The sequence below is a fragment of the Serinus canaria genome, chromosome 20 (genome assembly GCF_022539315.1).
Source record: "Serinus canaria isolate serCan28SL12 chromosome 20, serCan2020, whole genome shotgun sequence".
NCBI lineage: Eukaryota > Metazoa > Chordata > Aves > Passeriformes > Fringillidae > Serinus > Serinus canaria.
This window is the reverse complement of record NC_066333.1, coordinates 6,980,094-7,000,900: the sequence shown is the minus strand read 5'-3', so window position 1 is coordinate 7,000,900 and position 20,807 is coordinate 6,980,094. Positions and strand designations below refer to the sequence as shown.

Below are 20,807 nucleotides of genomic sequence, written 5' to 3'. Positions count from 1 at the left end.
GCCCTTTCCCAGGGAGCCCTGGGCTCTGTGAGCTCTGCTCTTTCTGCAGGGGTCCCTGCATCCTGGAAACAAGTGACCCAGCTAAGTGGCAACAGCACAGTCTTTCTGAGCCCTCTGGCACTGCACTAAGCTGTGTTTGCTCTCAAACAAGGTGGGCAGCAGCATCAGCTGCCTCCTTTCCATCTCCCCACCATGTACCCCAGCATAGACATGTCCTCCAAGCAATGAGGCCATGTGGTTGGAGTCAGGTGGTTTATTAGTGTAATGAGCAGGGCTGCAGCAGGGATTCCCAGAGCACCCTCTCCACCTTGCTGCGCCCCACCAGGGCCTGGACGCCCTGACAATGTGCTGGTGGTACCAAGGAAGCTGCTTCCTACCTACAGTCTACGGGTCCAGCCCGGGATCTGCCCTTAGTCCAGGGAGGAGAGCTAGAGTGAGCTGGGGTCCAGGCTGGGCTCTGCGGACTGGGAGCTGGAGTAGGCAGCGGCGGTCGGCACCGGACGGTATTTCTCAATCACCTCCCGCAGCCCCTTGGAGAAGTGGAGATCAGCTCCCACTGTGAGGAATCCCTGCAGAGAGAAGAGGGTCAGTGCAAGGCTGGAAGTGACAGTGCCCTTCCCAGCAGGACATGGAGGCACAGGCTGTGCCCATCCCACCACATACCGCGTGATTGGTGACCACTTCCCTGGTGAAGTCCATGCCTTCGGGCAGTGGGATCTGCACCCCCTTCTTTGTCCTCTCTGCAGAGAGGGAGAGCTGGGATGAGGCTAAGCTCTGTTATGCCCCTGCCTACACTCCCAGTTGTGTGGGAGCAGTGATGCCTACCGTTAATGATGGGCATGATGGTCAGCTGCAGCAGGGTCTTCAGGGGAGCCTGCAGCGAGAACAGCTGCGGGAGAAGAGCTGGGGTCAGTGTAGTGGCAGAGCTGCCAGCCAGGGCAGGGAGGGCTGTAAGTGGGGATCCTCAATGGAGAGCCTCTCCCCACCCCACCCCATGCTGTGGCTGGGTGTAAGTGTTCCCAGGCCATCACCATGCTCTCACCGCAAGCGACTCCAGCGCTGACTGCTTGGAATAGATGCGAAACCTGCACAGAAGGAAGCAGTTGTGAGTAGGGTGTGGAGGGGACCCTCCCCATGCCCCCACGGGACCCCAGCCATACCGTCGTAGGTCCAGCTGCACACGCAGCGCCTTCCCTTGCAGAAAGACCTTGGCACTCAGCTTGGTTTCCTGGGGAGGGAGAGGGCTGACTCACGGCAGGCAGAGGACAACCAGGTCAGCTCATACTGCAGGTCCAGTGTCCCTCTGCTCAGTGACACCAGTGCCTTATAACACAGGATGGGGGACACTGCTCCCATATACGCTGGGGTGACTGCACAAGGAACCCCAGCCCCCCTCTCACCATGGCCATGCTGGAGAGCTGGACAGGTGGGCGGTCCGGGGGCACCAGTGAGATGTTCAGGAAAGCAGAGACAGAGACTGAGGTCCCCGAGGGTTTGATGGTGCAGCGGGGGGGAGCAGAGACCTGCAGCACCAGCCGCAGCGGAGCATCCACAGAAGGGCTCTGGGGAAGGCAGGTGAGTTGGAGGCTAGGCACAAGGCAGGGCTGTGCTCTGTCCTTGGGCTCTGCCATGCCTTCCATCCTGGCTGGGGGCTCCTTACCAGCATGAAGATGGTCCCAAAGAATGTGGCTCTCAGCAAAACCTCGAGGTCCTTGGGCACCTGTGGAGAGCACAAACCACTGGAGGGGGAGCAAGCCACTGCTGCAGGTCCCAGCAGAGCTGCTGCCTGGATGGCACCTGCTTTGCTCTGTAACACAGCCCACCCCTCCCTCCTTCCTGCCTACACACAGTTCAAGTATCTGGTGCTTCTTACCTTCTCCCCCTGGAGTTCTATGGTCAGTACTCCTGCCTGGAAGTACGAGTGCATGGCTGAGTCGAAGAAGTACTCAGAGAAGGCAACATAAACCATGCGTTCAGTCTCCTTGATCACCGGCTCCACCGCGTGGTTCTCCAGCTCCTGGTCCTCTCTCACCCGGGGGAAGAACATGCCCTGGACCAAGAGCAGGAGAGGTTCCCACAGCCACGGGGCAGCCCTCACCTACTTCATAGAGCCTAATGTGCCTGCTGGCACAGCCTTTTCCACAGGGATGGGGAGGAACCAGCAAAGCAGGACCCAGTGTTCACCTTGAAGTCGAGCTCAAGGGTGTCAGTGGTGATGGACGGATCCCGTAGGAGGGAGTAGTCAATCCCGATATGCTCATCCACGTAGTTTCTCACTGCCAGGGAAGATGTGCTGGTGTGACTTAGCCTGGAGCTGCCTGGCAGCTTGATGCCCAGCCCTGTCTGCCCGACAGTGAACAGGATCCAGTCCCTTTCCCAGGGCAACACACACCAGGCACTGTGTCCAGCAAAGAGTTCAGCAGCACCAGGCTGGCATGCTCCAGGGATGGGCAGATCTGCAAGGCAAGGAGCCAAGCTGAGGGGAATCACGCCCAGGACTGGATGAGGAGCTGCAGAGGCAGGACAAGGCCCAGCAGCCGGGTGGGATACAACTTTGCCCTCTCCCACACACAAAAGGCCAAGCCCTAACATCCCACAGCTCCTCCCAATGCTCAGCTGTACCTGCTGGCTGAGGAGGAAGCGCATCCCTGTGACAATGAAGGTGCTCAGGAACTCATAGACCTTCCTGGAGATCACAAGAGTGGTTCTGCACTGCTTGTTCTGCCTGTGGCTCTGTGCCCATTCCAGCACACAGCTGGGCTGAGGAAGCACTGAAGGTGTGGGAAGGGAGTCGGGGAGCCAGGCACATGCAGAGGGGTCAGGTGTACCTGAGTGTGCCAGAGAAGCCAGCATGCATTCTTGCTATGGAGGCGTTGCAGGTCATATTGGAGATCTTGAGGCGCCCAGCCTCATCCTTGGCCAGCTGCAGCACTGTGTAGATGTGGACACCATCCGCAGAGGCATTGATGGACCCAATGTCGTAGCTAGAAGCCAGGAAAGCAGATGAGAGGAGCACACAACTCCTGCCAGCTGCAGGACAGCAAGGCACCTGCGGCACCCAGCAAGCACAGCTAGGGGGTGGGCTAGCACCCAGAGCAGGAGGAAGGGAAGGCAGCTCACAAGAACCAGTAGAGCAGCTGCCTGCGGAAGCGTAGGCTAATGGAAGCATTACTGATGTTGAAGACAAGATGCTGCTGGGGCTGGAAGTTCAGATCTGAAAAGGCCAGCTGCAGGTCTGTCACCTTGACCCTGCAGGGAGGAGACAGGGATGGTTAGACGGACAGATGGACATGGGAAGCCGTGGGCAGCAGGCAGCACTCACTGGCTGATGTTGTACTGGAACTGCCCCTCATTCCCATGCAGGTCCGACACCGTGATGTTCTGCAGCTCCTGCTCCACAAAGCGCAGCCCTTCCTGCTTCACTGCAGGGAAAACCGAGGCTGGGCTGGGACGTGCCCTCCAGGCAGCATCGCCCCTGACAGGCCCCACTCCTCCCCAGCCGCCCCATGGTGGAGCAGTGCAGGCAGAGCCCTACACAAGCACAGACCCCAGGAGCGTGCCCAACGTCCCTCTTTCCCAGACTGAGAGATCCTGGACAGCCTCTTACCCAGGTCCAGCCCCTTGGAAGTAATCCGGATCTTACAGCCAGGAGGACTGTGTGAAGCTGTGACCAGCGAGGGCAAAAGGAGAAGAAGGAGGCAGCCACCGGCAGCCATCTCACACCTGGAGGCAGAGAGCAGGGTCAGCACGGACTGGCCTGGGCACATACAAGGGTGTCAGCACAGACAGGCCCAGGTGACACACTGGAAGGGAAGCAGCTGCTGTCCAACCTGCCCAGGGCATAGCTCCCTAGGAGCACCCAATGGCTCCACTGTTCTCCCTGAAACCCCCCAGTGCTGCCCAGGTTACCTCTGCCCAAAACCTCTGGACCAGTAGCCCATAAGGGCATGGCTCCCACCCCAGGGTGCTGTGCACAAGCCCCCGCACTGGCCCTGTGGAGCCCGAGGGTCCCACATCTGGGAACACCCACTCCAGCACTCCCCCGCCCTGAACACACCCCGCTCCCCAAACCGCAGGGACAGGCGCCAGCCCCGTACGTGCTGCTGCAGCGGGGAGCCCCAGCAGTCCGCAGAGGAACGAGCCCTCGCCCGTGGGGCCGTCCCACAACCCTCACAACCCCCCCGAGATGTGCCGCCTGCCCCCAGGCTGGCTTGAGACGGGAGCTGGAGCCTGTCCATCCCGCAGCAATAGGCAGAGCTGTGGGACGGGACCGGTCTCCTCCACAACTTCCCCAAGTTCTCTGAAAGGAGAGGATGGGGACCTCCTCCCCGAGGCTGTGCGATGGGACGGGGCTCCCCCACAGTGTTTTCCTCCAATTCCGTGAAGGGAGAGGATGGGGGATCCCCTTCCCCGGGGCCCGGAGCCACCGTCCTGCCCAGAGGCTGGGGGCTCCCCCACACAATGCCGGCTCAGTTCGGGTACTTACAGCGAGGCTTTTCCTCGGCTCCCGGCGTGGGGAAGCTGAATCACGTGAAGGCAGGAGGGAGGGAGAGCACCACCAGCTCCAAGACTTTCTTTTGAGCTGGCTGAGGTTTCCCTGCCTTTATATAGCCCCCAACTGCCACTCCTTGTGGGCTCACAGCTGGGAGGAGACAGCGGGACGGACGGACGGGGAGGATGCAGGTCTGTGTCCCGCCGAGCCAGGCTGGCTGCCAGCGCCGGCACAGACAGCGGCTCGCCTGGCTACCTCCAGGCTGGACACGAAGCCTTCCTCCTCCCGAAAACACCGCTCCGCGCGTCCTGCACACGCAGCCACAGCCATGGATCTCTCCGGCAGCCCCCGTGCGAGGGGCACATGTGCAAACGGCAATGTCCGGAAGGGCCTGGGCTGCTGGGGACTCCCTGTGTGTGTTATGCAGCTTCTGCCCGTGCTCAGCTATCCCAGCTTCAGTGCAGACCCAGGCCGGTCTGCAGTGCTGCTGAGGGCTGGTTCATGGCCATCTGTAACATGACCCTGAGCAGAGAAGCTGCGGACCTCAGGACTGCCCCGACCCCAAGGCAGCCAGCACTGGCTCTGCAGGATGTGCCTTCCGATGGCCTTGTCCCGTGTGTTAGCGGCAGCTTGGCTGGCTCCGGGGTCGCAGCACCGAGATAGGCACTGCCGGAGTGTCCCCATGAGCGCCCACGCTGCCGTCCTGCTCCCGTCACGGAAAAGATGGGCAGCTCCTCAGCCCGGGGCTCCCTCTCAAAAATCCTGCCTGGCCGAGCCATACCGAGAGTCTGCCCTTGTCCTCACCACCCCCTCGGCCACTTGAGGTCCCTCTCTCCAAGACTGAAGTTTCACTGTCCCTTCACAGAGGCCCCTCTGCCCTCAGGGGTCGGTCTGAGCCGGCCCTTTGTGCCCCAGGGGGTTATCGGTGCTCTGGGCAGCAGAGCCGGGCTGCTGGAAGCCCAAAACGGGATCCTCAGTGCTTACACAGCACTTATCCCCCCAAAACTGCTGCGCCAGCGTTAACTCATTAAACTGACCCCGGTGCTCCCGGAGCAGAGGGCAGGACTCCGGGAGACGGGAAACCCCTTGGAAAGCTGGGCAGCGGAGATATCCCAGAAGAAAAGGGCAGGAGACGCCCCGCGGTTTCCCCATGCCGTCTTCACCGGGGCCGTGGGCCAGCACCGGCCATCGGCTGCCCAGGGAGCTGCGGCTGAGGCAGGACGAGTGCTCTGCTAGGAGGATGTGGCAGATGCTTCGCCGGCCTCGAGGGTTCCTGCGGCCTCCAGAGAGTCCCCAGTAACAGCCGTGTCCTCCTTCCACGTCCCGTGTCATCCTCGAGCATACGCTGTGCAGCAGCAGCCGCGGGACAAGGGAGCGACCACCGGGCAGTGCCTTGCGCTGCACCGCGTCCCTCACTGCCAGCGGCGCCGGCTGCCACCGGGACCCGCGGGCCGGGGAATGGCCACGGCAATAGCGTGGGGAGGGAGGGACGTGTCAGCGCTGCACCCGAGGGACCGCTGGGACAGGCACTGGCTGCCAGGGCCGGCCCGGGCTGAAGCCAACCGCTGAGCCCGGCGGGCGGCGGAAGCCCCGCGCCTCCACATCAATGCAGACCCCCCGGCCCGGCCGCCACCCCGCCCCGGCGCCGCCGCTCTTCAAAGGCCCTTTGGTGGCGACCGCTGCGGCCGCGCCCTGTCAATGCCGGGAACCGCCTGCGGCGGGTGGGAGGGCGGAGCCGGCCCGCACGAAGCGGCTCCACGACAGCGCGGGCGAGACCGCGACCGCTCCGCACCCACCGCGGGGCGGTGCCCGCCGCAAAGATGGCGCCGGGTGGGCGGGGTGACCGCGCAGCCTTTGCGCATGCCCCACGTAATTCCCCCAAGCGCGGGCTCTGCTTCGCGCATGCGCTCCACACCCGCGGCCCCGGCGCAAGATGGCGGCGGCGGGGCGGGCGAGGCGGAGGTGGGGTGGTGGCGGTGGCGGACGCAGCGGTGCCCGGTGCCTGCAGCCCCTAGCCTCACGCCCAGGTAAGCGGCGCAACCGCGTGGCCGCAGCCCGCCGTGCAGGAGGAGGCGGCGGGGACCGGCGGCGGCGCGCGGACGGCGGAGGGGAGGCGGCGCAGGCCCGCGGCCGCCATCTTAGAGCGCGGCCGCTACTGTCGCCGCGCTCCCGCCGCCGCGCCCCCGCTGTGCCCCCGCCGCGCCTGCGCGTCGCGCGGCCCCTCCCCGCGGCGCCGTAACGGGCTCCTGTCTCCGCAGCCGCCCCCGCGGGCCAGGCGCGGGACGCCCCGCTATGAGGATGCGGCCCCGGCGCGCCAGCGGCGAGCACGGAGCGACGGCCACGCGTCCCGCCAGGCAGCCCGCCACCGTAAGTACCCGCCCGGCCGGCCGCCGCCCCGCTTAGGCCGCGCCCCCGGACCGCTCCCGGCCAGACTGCAGAGTTGTCGCCGCCGCCGCCTCCTCTCCGCACTCGCTGGGCGCCCGTGGCCGCCCGCCGGCCCCTGCCCGCCGCGCCGAGGAGCTCCGTGCCGTCTTCGCCGCCGGCAGGGCAGCCTCAAGAGGTTCCCGGCCGCTTCCCCGCGCAGACACGGTGCCCCGGTCCCCAGTGCCCGTGCTGCCCCGGGAGCGCTGCGCTGCTCAGCTCCGGGCCCGCCGGCCGGCGCTCGGAAAGGGGATGGGTGCCGATGGAGGAGGCGATGGCCTGGCTCCCAGCCTCATTGAGCAGCCGTGTTTCTGGGATGGGGGAGAGCCGCGGGGTTGTCCCGGGTGGCTGTCGCTGATCTCCTTTGTCTGCATTTGCTGTTGTCTTGTACAAAATTCTACCTCGGTGAAATGGAAACAAATACCGGTCCTGTTTTGCTGTACTACTTTACTCTGTGTCTCCTTACCCCTCGCTGTGGTCTGTGGCTGTGCTGCTGCTCTAGGTTGTAAGCTCTCTGGGCAGGGACAGCGTTGTACCGTGTTTGTGAAGCACTGTATGCATTGCCATGGTGTATAAAAACATGCCGTAATCACCATAAAATGCTTCCTCTGGATCCCTGTCACTGTCTAAGTCCCAGTGTAGTTACATAAAAGTAGAGTGGCTTCTGCCAGGATTCCTGTTAGTTTGGCTGTTTCCTTTTCGCAGACTTTAAGGGTACTTGGATTTAATACTTGTTAACACTGATCAAGTGATAAAACTTCTTGGCTACTTCCACCATTCCAGTTTATCCATAAATGGGAGGAGGCAGAGCCAGTCACCCTATTTGACAGCTCTTTTGAGCGATGGGTGGTGAAAAACACTGGCAGGTCACTGGAGCTGGCATGTGCCATCCAAGCTGGCCAGGGCTCCATGCCCAGCGCTGTCTGTGAATCCTGACAACCATGACTTTGGGAGCTCTGGACCCCCCAGTACACACCAGTTCACCTGTAACGTGCAGGACACAGCAGCAGCTGCATGTGCAAGTGTAGCTTTAGTTTGAGGAGGAGGGAATAAACATCTCTCAGAGGTTCCCTGTGGTCCTGCTTCGCAGCCCCAGTGTCTCCAGGATCCCTGTACCCATGGGCTGAAACAAGCCTGAGCTGCTCCCACTGGCCCAGCTCACCTTGGCACCTTTGTGAAATGACTGTAAGGACACGGTGGGGTTGGAGTTCAGGAGGGAGTGTGAGATTGCACAACACTCACTGTTGAGGCCGTTAAAGGTCCCCAGTTGTGTCCTATGCTCTGCATCAGGCACAAGGCATTACCTGCTTGCTCTGGGGCAAAGACCCAAACTCCAGGTGTCAGTGTCCCACACCTTCCCTTGTGTACCCTGCCTGGAAGGATGGAAACATCTTCCGAGGGGCTGAAGGAGTTGAGTTCTTCAATGCTGATCTCAGCCAATGCTGTGGGCAGCTGAGCTACTGGCCACTCGCTCTTGACCACTATTTGCTCCTTCCATTTTGTTCTGCTGAAGTAGCCATTGGGCTTTATGCACAGGAAGGGCAGCAAAGGCTTCAAATCCCAGTGACAACCCCCAAAAAATCTAGAGTTTTTATTGGAGAGCTCCTGTAAGTGGCTCCTGCTGCCTGATAGTGTGCTGCTCCAGTAAGGAGCACACTATGCACAGCATCGTGCTGCTGCTGCCCTGACTGTGCTGGTGTGTACTGTGGGGTGTCTCCAAAGCCTGAATAGAGTTAAGTGTCTGAGGTAGCTGGGAATTATGTAAAATGCCTTGTTTCCCCCCAGTTCATTGCCAATGCGTTTCGGGCTGCCAGAGAAGAGCAATCTGTGGCGCTGTTTCAGAAACTTCCCCAGGGGATGAGTGGTGACTAAGAGAGGAAAAGCCTGGCTGTTTCTCTCCAGCTGGCAACATTAAATTATGATTAAGAGGAGCTTTATTGTTCCAACAGACCTTCTTTTGCATAACTGTTGTTATGCAGATGAAAAACCAGCAAGGGCCAAAACAGCTGGCTGAGGCCCTGCTGTCGGGACTAGGACTAGGACTAGGACGTGTCAGCCTGGGACATGCAGAGGGTAATAATTCAGGAGCTCCTGACTCCCAGCCTGTGGTTTTCTGAACCGCAGAAGTTGTTAGTGTACCTCCAGGGCTATTTCATATAGCAGATTTTTTTTTTTTAATGAAAGCCTTTTGTTGAAATGATGTGTAGTTATGTGTGTGTGAGTTGATTCAAACTGTCTCTGAGGATAACAGATCAGACCTAGCCGGTGGTATTGGTGTGACAGAAGGTGGCACATAATCACAGAGGAGCTTATGTTATTTTTTACAATCTGGTGCTTCACTCTTTGGAGAGATCTAGCTGAAAAGGGAATATTTTGAATGCTGGTCTGAAGAACACCCTGGCTAACTCCATTTAACACAGCATTCCTCATAGCTCATTGTATCCAGGATAACAGGTGTTTTTCAGGGCTGAGGTGCAGTTTGCATGTACTGGTTCAATTCCTGTTTTATTGTCAGAATGAACTTGTATTGCTGCACCTGAGTGTGCCAAGCAGATCTGGGACCTTTCCTGCTGTAACACTGGATATTACTCCGTTTTTTCCAGTGTGGTTGCTGAGAAATGGCCAATGAGAATCACAGAAGCCCTGCGGAGGAAACGTCTCTCATGAGTCACTCACCTGGCACCTCCAACCAGAACCAGCCCAGCTCCCCCAAACCCATGCGCCTGGTACAGGACCTGCCAGGTACCAACTCTGCCTTTGGGAATTCTGCAGGGCCCTGGCAGTGGGGAGAGGGGTGAAACAAGGCTGCCAAGGGAGGCCAGGAATGATGTGTCTTTCAGAGTGTGCTGTGACAGTGCTGGGCACTGCAGGGCAGGTCTGTCACGCAGGATGCTCCTCTCCTGACTCTCACTGTCCTCTCAGATGAGCTGGTGCAGGCTGGCTGGGAGAAGTGCTGGAGCAAGCGGGAGAACCGCCCGTACTACTTCAACCGCTTCACCAACCAGTCTCTGTGGGAAATGCCTGTGCTGGGACAGCACGATGTCATAGTAAGTGCTCACCTTGGGAATGCTGTGCCAGGACTGGGGTCTTCATGGTCTGTGGGCCTCAGATTCCAGGTGTGTGAGGGTCTTGTGTGCCTTCAGAACTCTTTGCTCGGTGCGTTGTCTGGCATAATTCTGGGGAAGTGTTCCTCTGTCAGGTGCCTGTCAGGTGTTGCTGTTCCAGGAGTCATGCACTGCTCAAAGAACAGTCAGCGTGGGGGATTTGTGATGAGTTTTTCTCATTAAAGTATTTTTAAAAAGCATATAGACATCTAGAAGAGAGTCTTTCAGCTTTGTGCAGGTGTGACTAGTGGTGTCCCTATTTCCATCCACATGGGATCTGGGATCAGTGCAGTGGGATGCTGCATGGCAGTGGGTGAGCTTGACGTGTGCTGTTGTTGTTTGGACTCTCATAGTCAGACCCTCTGGGACTGAATGCAGCTCCAGTGCCACTGGAAGGTGGGGTGGCAGATGCTTCAGTGGAGAGCAAGCAGAGGAAGAGGAGGTTCTCAGAAGAGGTTCCACCAAGTGGCAACAGTGTGAAGAAGCCCAAGGTGGGTGTGGTGCTCTGAAATAAATGTGTGCGGCCTGAAACCAAGGGGGGCTGGAGAGCTCATGGGGGTCTCCCTTGTGGTGTTCTGGTGTGGGATGGTATATTCACTGAGCTGCTTCTCCTTTACCTGTCTCTCTGGTGCAGTAATTCATCTTTCACACACACAGGCGGATGTCCCAGGGAACTCAGCTGCTCAGCCAGTCCCCAGCTCTCCCAGTATTCCAGGAACCTCTGTTTTGAAGGCATGGTGTGTTTCACCTGAAGACAAACAGCAGGCAGCTCTTCTACGACCAACTGAGTGAGTTGCGTCCATTTATCTTCTGTTCCTTTCTCAGTGAAGTGTTTGAGACACACAGGTTTCGAGAAACCTGAGGCATAAATCACTGCCAGGAGTCTTGGTAGTTCGGTTTCCTGGCTGGTGAAACAGCCCAAGAAAGTATCTTTAAAAGTAATATTTGATGATTAGCCAGTGACCTGGTTATCCTGATGACATTTGCTTCTGCCACAGAGTATACTGGGACCTGGATATTCAGACAAATGCTGTGATTAAGCAGAGGGCGCCATCAGAAGTGCTTTCTCCGCACCCCGAGGTGGAGCTGCTCCGGTCCCAGCTCATTCTCAAGCTGCGGCAGCATTACCGTGAGCTCTGCCAGCAGCGAGAAGGTGAGTTTCTGTTGGGTTCCTTTGATTTCCTTCTCAGTTCTAGTGTTGTGGTGATCTGAATTTGTTTTATGCGTGTCTAGTCCCTGTGTTCTCTTTTTGTGATGGTTATACTTTGTGGCATTGTTGGTTAATTGATTAGGCAGAACTTTGTGTGATGATCCTTATCAGAGCTACTGGGCATTTCTGTATTGTATTGATTAGACCCTTCTGTGCATCTCCAGGGATTGACCCCCCAAGGGAGTCATTTAATCGCTGGATGTTGGAGAGGAAAGTGGTTGATAAAGGGACAGATCCTCTTTTACCGAGTGACTGCGAGCCAGTAGTGTCTCCTTCCATGTTCAGAGAGATCATGAATGACATTCCCATCAGGTACTGTTCACAGACTGAGCACTTTGTTGAGATGATTCTGGGTCAGTCTGGTCTGGTGATTTACCTACCACGGTTCTGCTGTGGTACTTCCGTTTGTTTGGATGCTGGAGAAGGAAAGCTGGGGAACTGAACTTGTCTTTCATGCCTTTGTAAGACTCATGCATATGAATTTAACTTACCTCAGGTTATCCAGAATTAAGTTCCGAGAGGAAGCCAAGAGGCTGCTCTTCAAGTATGCTGAGGCTGCAAAACGACTGATTGAATCCAGGTGGGAGTTCTTCTCGCAGTGCTGTCACGTTCAGAAATGACAAAAGGACTATAGGGGCTTCTCATCCTGCCTTATCCAACACTGGGCATAATGTTACTGAGGAAAAGCAAAATTAGGAACATACAGAAGAAAAACAGTAGTGCTGGAGCCATCTTCTGATAATGACATTACTGTAAAATGTAATACTGGGGAGCTGAATGTGTGTGGAGACAGTGAAGTACTGGGTGTGGAATGTCTTTTGTTATCCCTCAGATAAAATCAGGAGTGTTTGGGCACTCACTGCTGTTACAGAGCAACAAGCTTAGAGTGGCATTTTGTATACAAGGTAGGGTTTTTCTGACCAGTTGTGCCACAGGAGACAGAACTGAGGAAGAGAGGTGAGGAGAACCTAGCGGGGGAAATGAAAAACTTGTAAACAGGGTAGTTTTCTCAGAGTCAAAAGCCCCTAGTAGTAATTGAAAATTAGAGGCAGTGTCAAAATGGACCAGTGCCATGACAAATAAAGGCTTTTTGGGCCTCTCCTGTTGCAGAGGAGCTACACCAAGTTTTGGAGGGAATATAGCAGTCATGCAAATGCCTGGAAGGCCTTTCCAGAGAACTGGAGGGAAGTGACAGGGATGGCCCTTGACAAGTGACAGTGTCCACATTCCCCACTGATAGAAAACTTTGGTGGGGGGTGGAATATCTTGCTGTGCAGCTGTGAGTTAAATTTTGCCTCTGTTTTTGCAGGAGTGCTTCCCCAGACAGCAGAAAGGTGGTGAAGTGGAATGTGGAGGACACCTTCAGCTGGCTGCGACGGGACCATTCTGCCTCCAAGGAGGACTACATGGTCAGTGTACCACTGATGTTTGGCTGGGCACAGGGAGCTGGGGAGGGGGCATGTGGGGACAGGTACAGGTCCTTCTGGAGACACTGAAGACCCCTGGAGAGCCATTGGTGGCCATATGAGAGACTCTGGTTCTCTGTTTCCACAGGATCGCCTGGAGCACTTACGCAAACAGTGTGGGCCCCATGTGTCTGCTGCAGCCAAGGACTCTGTTGAAGGCATCTGCAGTAAAATTTACTACATATCCCTGGAATACGTCAAGCGCATCCGAGAGAAGCATCTTGCCATACTTAAAGAGAACAATATCTCTGGTATGCAGCCAGCTTTGAAGAGCTGTAGAGCTGCAGCACTGCAGTTAAAGGCCCTGTGGTTTGGCCTGTCCCTATTCAGAGAGTGTTACCTGTTGGGAAGGCAGCTCTGTCTCCAAATGTTAGAAAGTCTGTGTTTCAAAGTAAGAATTAGCCAGTCCAACATAGGCCTCAGCTTTCAGTCACAGTGTCTCTGCAGTGACAGACTGTCTTCCATCAGGTCCTGTGACCAGCTGTAACATCAGATACTACAAATATGTGATTTGCTAGGGTGAAGTAGCTTGTTAGGAGCAGGTCACACTGAGCAGGACATTTGTTCATTGCACTGGACTATGCTTTTTTGCTTTGCTGCTTCATGAATTCTTGGGCACAGCTGACACCCCCTTAGTAATGCTGAGTGTTCTCCCTTTATTCTTGTTTGCCACATTTCTTGTGTTCTGAGCACCCTTCTGCTCCCCTCTGCCTCCCAGCTTGTCACTGTGCACCCTTTCTTGGCAGAGTTCATGTTCCTTGATCTTTCCTCTGCTCTTCCTTTCATTCATGTCTGTACATCTGCCTCTAGTCAGCTTTTCCTTCCTCCATGGGGTCTGCTCCTTTCATTGCCACTGTGTGTAGTCCTTTTCCCTTTTGGGTCCCGGCTCTCCTCAGGCTCCCTTCAGGTCCCAATGTCTGCCTTTTGCCATTGTTTTTGATGCTTATCTTCCAACCCATTAAGTCAGAGATTCCTTCCAGCTGATTTATGAGCTCTCCCTGAAGCTGAGGCAGTGGATAACCACAAGGTGCAGGGAGATTCCTTTGCCTCCTGCATTTGGCAGCCTTTGAATTTTTATTGTGCTTTGGATGAGTTTGTGGCAAACTGAAATAAGAAACAGTAGCAAAAAAAAAAAGTGTTTTGTTTGTTTGGAACATGCCTCAGGACGATGGGGTGGCTGTTTGCTGTCTGCATTAGGGAATCAGCTTTGAACCTAGGTAGCTGCATGCAACATCTGTGAGGGACTGCCGTGGTGTTTTTTTGGGAAGACCACCCTACTCTTCAGCCCTGTTTGGCTTGCTGTGTCTTTTGAGGTGGACTGAAGATTGGTCCCAAATACCCTTGGCTTCTCACAGGCTGCCTTTCTGTTCATTCTCCATAGCTGAGGTGGAAGCTCCTGAGGTCCAGGACAGGCTGGTGTACTGCTACCCCGTGAGACTGGCCATTCCCTCCCCGCCGCTGCCCAGCGTGGAGATGCACATGGAGAACAATGTGGCATGTGTGCGCTACAAGGGGGAGATGGTCAAAGTGAGCCGCAACTATTTCAGCAAGCTGGTAAGGGCTGGGCACTGGCTCTGCTGCCCCTGGGGCAGGGCTGGGCAGAGGCTGGCCAACTGATCCTGCAGGGCTGCCACACGCTGCCGTGGCCATGAAGACAGCTACTCTCACCATAGCTGGGGTCAGGCTCTGCTGGGAGTACTTCCAGGTGTTGGGTCTGTGCTCTGAATAAATGTTGCGCTGCCAGAACATTGTACTCAAACCAAGGCAACCCTTGGTGAGAGACACGTGCTGCTGTGGTGGTTCATTCATTGTGTTAGTGACAAGCTGGTGGCTCACGCAGTGACAGCAGATGTGCTGACAGCTCCCTGCAGAGCCCACCTGCTCCTCAGCCTCCCTCTCCCTGTCACAGTGTGCGTGTATCACCATAGCTTGGCTGTTCCTGGTGTCTTCAATGGCTGGGCTTTCTCTTCCAGTGGCTTCTTTATCGGTACAGCTGCATCGACGACTCAGGCTTTGAAAAGTTCCTGCCCAGGGTTTGGTGCCTTCTCCGTCGATATCAGGTACAGTCTCACCACAGCTGTCCATCAGAAAGCCTTGGCAGCACTGGGGACTTGTCTTTGCTCTGGGAAAGGGTCACAGCTTTGGGAGCCTGGAGCAACATGAGGTTTAAACTGGATCTGTAGTCTGCTTATGCTATGCTGAGGTATGACGGTGGACTGGGGAGCAGTTGTGGTCTTAACGCGAGACCTCAGTGTGGGTAAAGATCTTTGTGAAGGAAACCTTCAGTAGCTCTTGACTCTGAGGGGCAGCTGAAGGGTCACTTGGGTACAAGAGAAAACTGATGGTTTTGTGAGTCAGAGTTGGATAAAATCTCTAAAGAGCATTCTTGGGTACATGCAGGGAATTTGAGAAAGGACGAATTTGAGAAAGGACGAGGGGGCCCTGCATACCTAGAGGAGTAGGTGCAGGGACATGTGGCCCTGGGTCCGTGGTCAGTGAAGGGAGCAGCAGGAACAGCAAGTGCTGACATGGCTCACAAGGGTTTCCTCTCCTCAGATGATGTTCGGTGTGGGGCTGTATGAAGGGACTGGTCTGCAAGGGGCACTTCCCGTGCACATCTTTGAAGCCCTCCACAAGCTCTTTGGAGTGAGTTTTGAATGCTTTGCCTCGCCCCTGAATTGCTATTTTAAACAGTACTGTTCAGCCTTCTTGGACACAGATGGGTATTTTGGATCCAGGGGGTGAGTATTGTGTTCCCTTGCTCTGCGTGGGTGTGGGTGCATGCCCGTGAGATGACTCAGGATGAGCTGATAGGGATCTTTGCCTCTTTCTCCAGCCCGTGCCTGGATTTCTTCCCTATAAGTGGTTCTTTTGAGGCAAATCCTCCGTTCTGTGAGGAGCTGATGGATGCCATGGTCTCTCACTTTGAGGTATGTCTGCTCACAGTGGGGTTGTTTGGGATGGAGCTGTGCTGTCCATCCTCTGCTCCTCACTACTCCTGCACCGTGAGGGCATGGACAGAGGACAGTGACAGCTGGGCACTGCTCTTGAAGCAGAAGCATTTCCTTTCTGTAGGACTGACTAAACACGTCGTTGCTCAGTCAGTGCTGAGATTGTTCCTTTTCTTCTTGCACTAGAAACTGCTGGAGAGCTCCAGCGAGCCGCTCTCCTTCATTGTCTTCATCCCTGAGTGGCGGGACCCCCCCACGCCAGCCCTGACGCGCATGGAGCAGAGCAAGTTCAAGCGACACCAGCTCATCCTGCCGGCCTTCGATCACGAGTACCGCAGTGGGTCCCAGCATGTCTGCAAAAAGTAGGCTTTGTTCTCAGATCCTTTGGGAACACAGCTCTGAAGCTGTGTGACAGAAATATCCTCTCCCAGGCTGAAATCAGTGGGAAGCAGGGAGCAGGCAAGGACAAGCGCAGCGCGTCATCACTTTGGGTGTTTAGGATGGGCAGACAGCATGGTGAATTAAACGTCTGTTTAATGACTGCTAAGTTTAGCTTGTGAGAGGTGTGTGCCTTGGGCACGAGTCCAGCTGGAACAGGTCACACCTGTGGCACTGATCTGTGCCTCTGCCAGCCCTCAGGCCTGGTAGCTGATTGTGCTGCAGCAGCTGGATGTCACTGGGAGAGCAGAGGCAAGGGGCAGTAAGTGGGGGTTTGGTCTGCAGCGGGGCAGGCTGGTCTCTGCTCTGCTGCTGAGGCAACAAGTGTGTGCAGCAGCTTGTTTAAGCAACAGGTGCCTGAACACTGAAGTTCTTACCTGCTTGAGACTGATGCCTCACTGTGCTGAGTCCCCTTTGCAGGGACAGCAAGGTTCCAGCCCATGCATGTACTGCTAGAGAGCAGTGGGACTCTGCAGCTTCAGTGTTTCTTCCCTCTGGAAGCCCAGGTGCCTCTGCTGCACTCAGAACTGCCCGAGGCTGCACTGTGCCTCCCTTCTGCTCAGAATAATGAGAGAAAGGATGGGACAAATACTTGTCTTAGTGAAGGCAGGAAGAGGAGGAGCAGGTGTTGAGGGTTTTGGGCGGGGGCCAGGGGAGGTGCTGATGCCTGTGCTGTTCCCTTGCAGGGAGGAGATGTACTACAAGGCTGTGCACAACACAGCAGTCCTCTTCCTGCAGAACAGCGCCGGCTTTGCCAAGTGGGAACCCACGCCGGAGCGGCTGCAGGAGCTCGTTGCAGCCTACAAGCATTCGGGCCGAACCCTCAGCTCCTCGTCTTCCTCCTCCTCGTCCTCATCCTCGTCCTCCTCCTCCACAGTGGACAAAGAGCGGGAGCTGGGCCGAGAGCAGAGCAGCAGCCGAGAGACTAATCCCAACTAAGGCAGAAGTGCGAGGCAGCAGGGGAGGTGCCGGTGGCCCCGGAGGAGGCTGGCCGGGGCAGCAGAGACTGCTGGCTGTGCAGCACGGCCCGGGACTCCTGCGCAGCAGCTCCACGGCACCTGCTCTCCTCTGCGAACTGCACGCCAGCCCCCAGGAGCCGGGAGCGTCCGGCAGCCGGTGGGAGAGGAGGCTCAGCCACGGCCCTCACCAAGGCGAGGGAGCCCAGTGTGGCGCGGCAGGAGGAGCCGGCAGCTCCGCAACGCTGGAGCAGTGAGGGAAGGGATGGCCAGAGCTAGGACGCACGCGTGGGCAGGCAGAAGGACGGTGGAACAGATGGAGGGATGGATGGCAAGCGCGAGTGCTGGGCGCTGAGCGCCGCTGCCGGAGGGGCCCCGGCAGGAGAGGGACGGGCAGAGCCCGGGGGATCCTGCGGCCGGACTGGCCCCAGCACGGCTCCGTGTCCATAGTGTAAATAGTTCTGTCTGTGGCGCCCACGCTCCTCGTGGGGCTGCTCCCATCGCATCTGTGTTTCTTTCTCATGTGTGAGTCCTGTGTTCGCTGACATTGTGTCCTGGAGAGGGGAGGAGCAGAGGAGAAGAGTTTCTTTGGTGTGTAAAGATGTCTTTGCAGCTGTTTTGTAGTCATTGTGGTTTTTATGCGGAGCCTCTGGGCTTTATTTAACCTCCTTGGGTTTTGTTTTGTAAGGATTAATTTAACACCGCTAACCATTTTATTACTTTTATCAAGAAGAGCAAAATCTATTTTTGATTTCTGTTTCCTAGTTCTTAGGAACATTAAAACCAGCATACAGCTCTGCTTGTGTCCATGACTTGACTTCTTTGGTGTCTGGGGTCTGTGCTTACTCCTGTCTGGTTTCTGCTTGGGTGGAAGGTAGAAAAATGTTGGGGTTTGGTTTTTCAGAACTGTCTGACATCTGCCCTTTTCCAGGCCTTCTGGTGAGGGAGGCATTTTTTCCTAATGACCAGTGTGAGCCCCTGAAGCAGCCTGACTCCCACACTACTCCAGTGAGGTTTTGGTGCTTTCCCATTGGAGAAGTACAGCAAAGTGCACTCGGACTCAAAGTGCCTTTGGACTCATTGGGGCAGGCAGCACAGCCAGCTTAGCGTGTGGGGTGCCACAGCGCTGCTGGTGCTGGACCAGTGTCAGTGCTGCAGCAGTGACAGTGCCACCCTGAAGTGGGCAGGAATTGCCCAGCACCAGATGTTGCCCACTCCCAGAGGCTTGAAAGCTCTCCAGAGATGCTTTAGATGGTGGCAAGGAGATCATTGATGTCCTTGAAGTCAGAGCAGATGGGAATGTCATCTGTGAATATGGAAGTTCGTAAAGCCTTTTTTCCCCCTTTAATCATTGTTTTTGACCCAAGACCACCTGCTCCAGAGGCACAGGTGAGCAGAGAGCTGGTGCTGGGAGTGTCCCTAACCCACCCCTTGGTCAGTCAGTGCACGCTGAGCCCTTTGCCTGCTTCCTCAGGTGAGGGACAGTTACCTAGTTAAGTATTCGGTGGCTGTGGTCTCACAGGTATGTGTAAGTGAGACATCAGTGGCCAGAAGCCTGGTGGTGTGGACTGCTTCGCATCTCCTTTATCCTGACACAGCAAGAGATGGTCGATGGGGCACATCAGGTTGACACTGGGGGCATTTCAAGGGCAGATAACCAGGACTAGGTCAATCTGTGAGAGGCTGTGGTGTGAGGAGCAGCTGTGGGAGAGTTGGGCGCAGTGGGTAGTACGGGCAGGATAGGGGGAAATGAAGTACACCAGGAGCTGAAGCCCTCACATAAAAGCTCTGTCAGGCTGTACTAAACCTGGACGATTTGGACAAAAAGGCCCTCACTACCATTGTTCCTGTGGTGGGCAGTGCTGCCACACTCCTGTCTGGAGGGAAGGAGGGGATTCCTGAGTGCTTTTGCCCCCCAGGGCCCCTGGAAACGCCCTCTAAGGGCAGCAGCTGCGGGAGGATTTGACTGGACTTGGAAAACACTGTCTGTAGTGTAGGATGTGCAGGGGGCTTGGCTGTGCCCAGCCTGAACCTGTCAAGTGCTGTGTCCCCCGAGTGCCCCCGACTCGACTCCCCAGAGATGCTGAACCCCAAGCGCCGCTACCGCAGGCCCCACGCCGGGAAGGAGGATCCTCAGGGGTGACCGTGAGCGGGGAACCCTGGAGTACCGGCACCGATCCCGCACCAAACCCCGCACCGCCCCTGCATCGACCCCTGCGCCTACCCCTCAGCAGCCGGCGGGGCCCGGTTCTGCAAGAGGGGGCTCCGCAGGGCTCCGGCTCCGCAGGGCTCCGGCACGGCCCGTCCGAGCTCCCCCTCCGTTCCCCGCTCCCCGTTACCGGGCCAACGCCGCGGCGCTGCCGGCGGCCCCTGCGCCGTGCTCGCCCCCGCAGCGCGGCGGGCAGCGCCCCGCGCCTCCCCCCATGGGGCTGTCGGGCCCTCGCCCGCCGCCGCGGAGCCCACCGGTGCCACCGAGCCCGCCGGCGGCAGGGACCGACCCGCCGCTGTGTCCCCGCCAGGAGCTGCGGCGCGGAGCGCAGGTACAGGAGAGGATGCGGTGCGGGCCGGGAGCGGGGGCGGGGAGTACGGACCGAGAGCGGCTCGCCCGGGGAGCGGGGTGCGGGGTGGGGGGTCCCTGCCGCCGGCAGAGCCGGTGTTCGGAGCCATCCCGGGGCCCCAGGGAACCCACACGCACCGTGAGGGCCAAAGATGTGTCCGGGAGCTGCCCTTCCGCTGGTGCCGGCTCCTAGGAGCGATTTTTTCCCCGCAAAGCAGGGGCGGAATGACGGTGAGTCCCAGCGCCGGTGGCACCGGGCGGGGGTTGGAGTAGGGGCCGGGGAGGGGGCTGTCGCCACCATCCTGCTCTCCCTGCCCCGCTCTCCCACCGAGCCCCGGGGTCTGACCGGGACAATGGCCATGGCATGCGGAGGAGCTAGGACCCGCACGCGTGGGAGGCAGCGGGCCCGGGGCCTGCCCTCAGCCCTGGCTGACAGCGGTGCCCCCTCCCTGCAGCCCGGACAGCCCCCAGCAGCCCCCCAGGAGCATGGCCCAGCCAGAGAGCAAACTGGTGTCCCCGCCGGTGGCACCCTCGTCCCCCGAGCTGGAGTGCCAGATCTGCTACAGCCGCTTCGACGCCCGTGCCCGCAGGCCCAAGCTGCTCCGCTGCGGCCATCGCCTCTGTGCCCGCTGCCTGCGCAGGATTGTTCCCCCGGGGGACTCTTCAACCCCCCAGCTCCGTTGCCCCTTCTGCCGCCAGCACAGCCCGGTGCCGGGCGGGGACGTGCAGCAGCTGCAGGATGATGGTGAGGCACTGGCACTGCTGACAGGCCGTGAACGGGCCAAGAAACGGGGTCCACCCCTATCTCCTGAAGTACTCCTTTGCCCCAGTGTGCTGGAGCCCACATCCAGCCCCGACTGCCTGGTTGTCACCATCCTGGAGGTGCCAGAGGACGTAGCCCCACCAGAAAGCCTGGGCAGGCTGGAGGTGGTGCGGCTGTACCGCCCCACGAGCCTGGGTGCACTGCCCTGCCACGGCCCTGGGCAGAAGTGGCGCTCCTGGGGGTGGCAAGCCATCCCCCGCTTCATTCTGGGCGTCCTCTGCCTTCTCTACTTCAGCTCCCTGCCCTTCGGCATCTACCTCCTGCTCATCGAGCACCACAGCCTGGGCATCATCCTGGTCAGTCTTGTGCCCTCCACCCTCCTTCTCTGCATTGTCTACAGCCTCTGCCAGTGCCTGTGCCTGGAGGTCTTTGGGTTCCCCCACTCCTGA

The 20,807-nt window shown here is 57.7% G+C and overlaps 3 protein-coding genes across 4 annotated transcripts; 2 read left to right on the top strand and 1 right to left on the bottom strand.

The window, feature by feature from the left end:
* Nucleotides 1-238: 238 nt before the first annotated feature.
* On the bottom strand, nt 239-4,630 carry PLTP (phospholipid transfer protein). Its single transcript, XM_030230972.2, has 16 exons — nt 4,487-4,630; nt 3,608-3,723; nt 3,323-3,422; nt 3,121-3,249; nt 2,829-2,984; nt 2,623-2,686; nt 2,393-2,456; nt 2,185-2,276; nt 1,874-2,050; nt 1,661-1,720; nt 1,401-1,562; nt 1,161-1,228; nt 1,043-1,085; nt 826-889; nt 664-740; nt 239-569 (listed from the first exon to the last, which is right to left on the bottom strand). The coding sequence occupies exons 2-16, from the start codon at nt 3,714-3,716 to the stop codon at nt 429-431; spliced, it is 1,506 nt and encodes a 501-aa protein (XP_030086832.1). The 5' UTR covers nt 3,717-3,723; nt 4,487-4,630; the 3' UTR covers nt 239-428.
* Nucleotides 4,631-6,404: 1,774 nt separating this feature from the next.
* PCIF1 (phosphorylated CTD interacting factor 1) lies at nt 6,405-17,837 on the top strand. Of its 2 annotated transcripts, none has more exons than XM_050981997.1 (16): nt 6,405-6,519; nt 9,517-9,655; nt 9,836-9,960; nt 10,371-10,508; nt 10,675-10,805; nt 11,016-11,170; nt 11,392-11,539; nt 11,724-11,807; nt 12,537-12,636; nt 12,782-12,944; nt 14,075-14,247; nt 14,667-14,753; nt 15,250-15,434; nt 15,530-15,623; nt 15,831-16,006; nt 16,769-17,837. In XM_050981997.1, exons 2-16 carry the CDS (start codon nt 9,532-9,534, stop codon nt 17,019-17,021), a joined length of 2,136 nt encoding a protein of 711 aa, XP_050837954.1. In that variant the 5' UTR covers nt 6,405-6,519; nt 9,517-9,531; the 3' UTR covers nt 17,022-17,837. The 2 variants fall into 2 exon arrangements, with proteins under 2 accessions (XP_050837954.1, XP_050837953.1); XM_050981996.1 differs by lacking the exon at nt 6,405-6,519 and adding an exon at nt 6,751-6,859.
* A 2,244-nt stretch (nt 17,838-20,081) lies between these two features.
* On the top strand, nt 20,082-20,807 carry LOC103818818 (E3 ubiquitin-protein ligase RNF182-like). Its single transcript, XM_009093215.3, has one exon. The coding sequence runs from the start codon at nt 20,082-20,084 to the stop codon at nt 20,805-20,807; it is 726 nt and encodes a 241-aa protein (XP_009091463.1).

Coding starts and splice junctions, on each gene's coding strand:
- LOC103818818 (XM_009093215.3), top strand. CDS start 20,082: ATGGCCCAGCCAGAGAGCAAACTGGTGTCCCCGCCGGTGGCACCCTCG.
- PCIF1 (XM_050981997.1), top strand. CDS start 9,532: ATGGCCAATGAGAATCACAGAAGCCCTGCGGAGGAAACGTCTCTCATG. Junction 15,435..15,529: donor GGGTATTTTGGATCCAGGGG/GTGAGTATTGTG, acceptor CTCTTTCTCCAG/CCCGTGCCTGGATTTCTTCC. Junction 15,624..15,830: donor CCATGGTCTCTCACTTTGAG/GTATGTCTGCTC, acceptor TTCTTGCACTAG/AAACTGCTGGAGAGCTCCAG.
- PLTP (XM_030230972.2), bottom strand. CDS start 3,716: ATGGCTGCCGGTGGCTGCCTCCTTCTTCTCCTTTTGCCCTCGCTGGTC. Junction 3,250..3,322: donor TTCCAGTACAACATCAGCCA/GTGAGTGCTGCC, acceptor TCCTCCCTGCAG/GGTCAAGGTGACAGACCTGC. Junction 1,229..1,400: donor AGCTCTCCAGCATGGCCATG/GTGAGAGGGGGG, acceptor CTCCCTCCCCAG/GAAACCAAGCTGAGTGCCAA.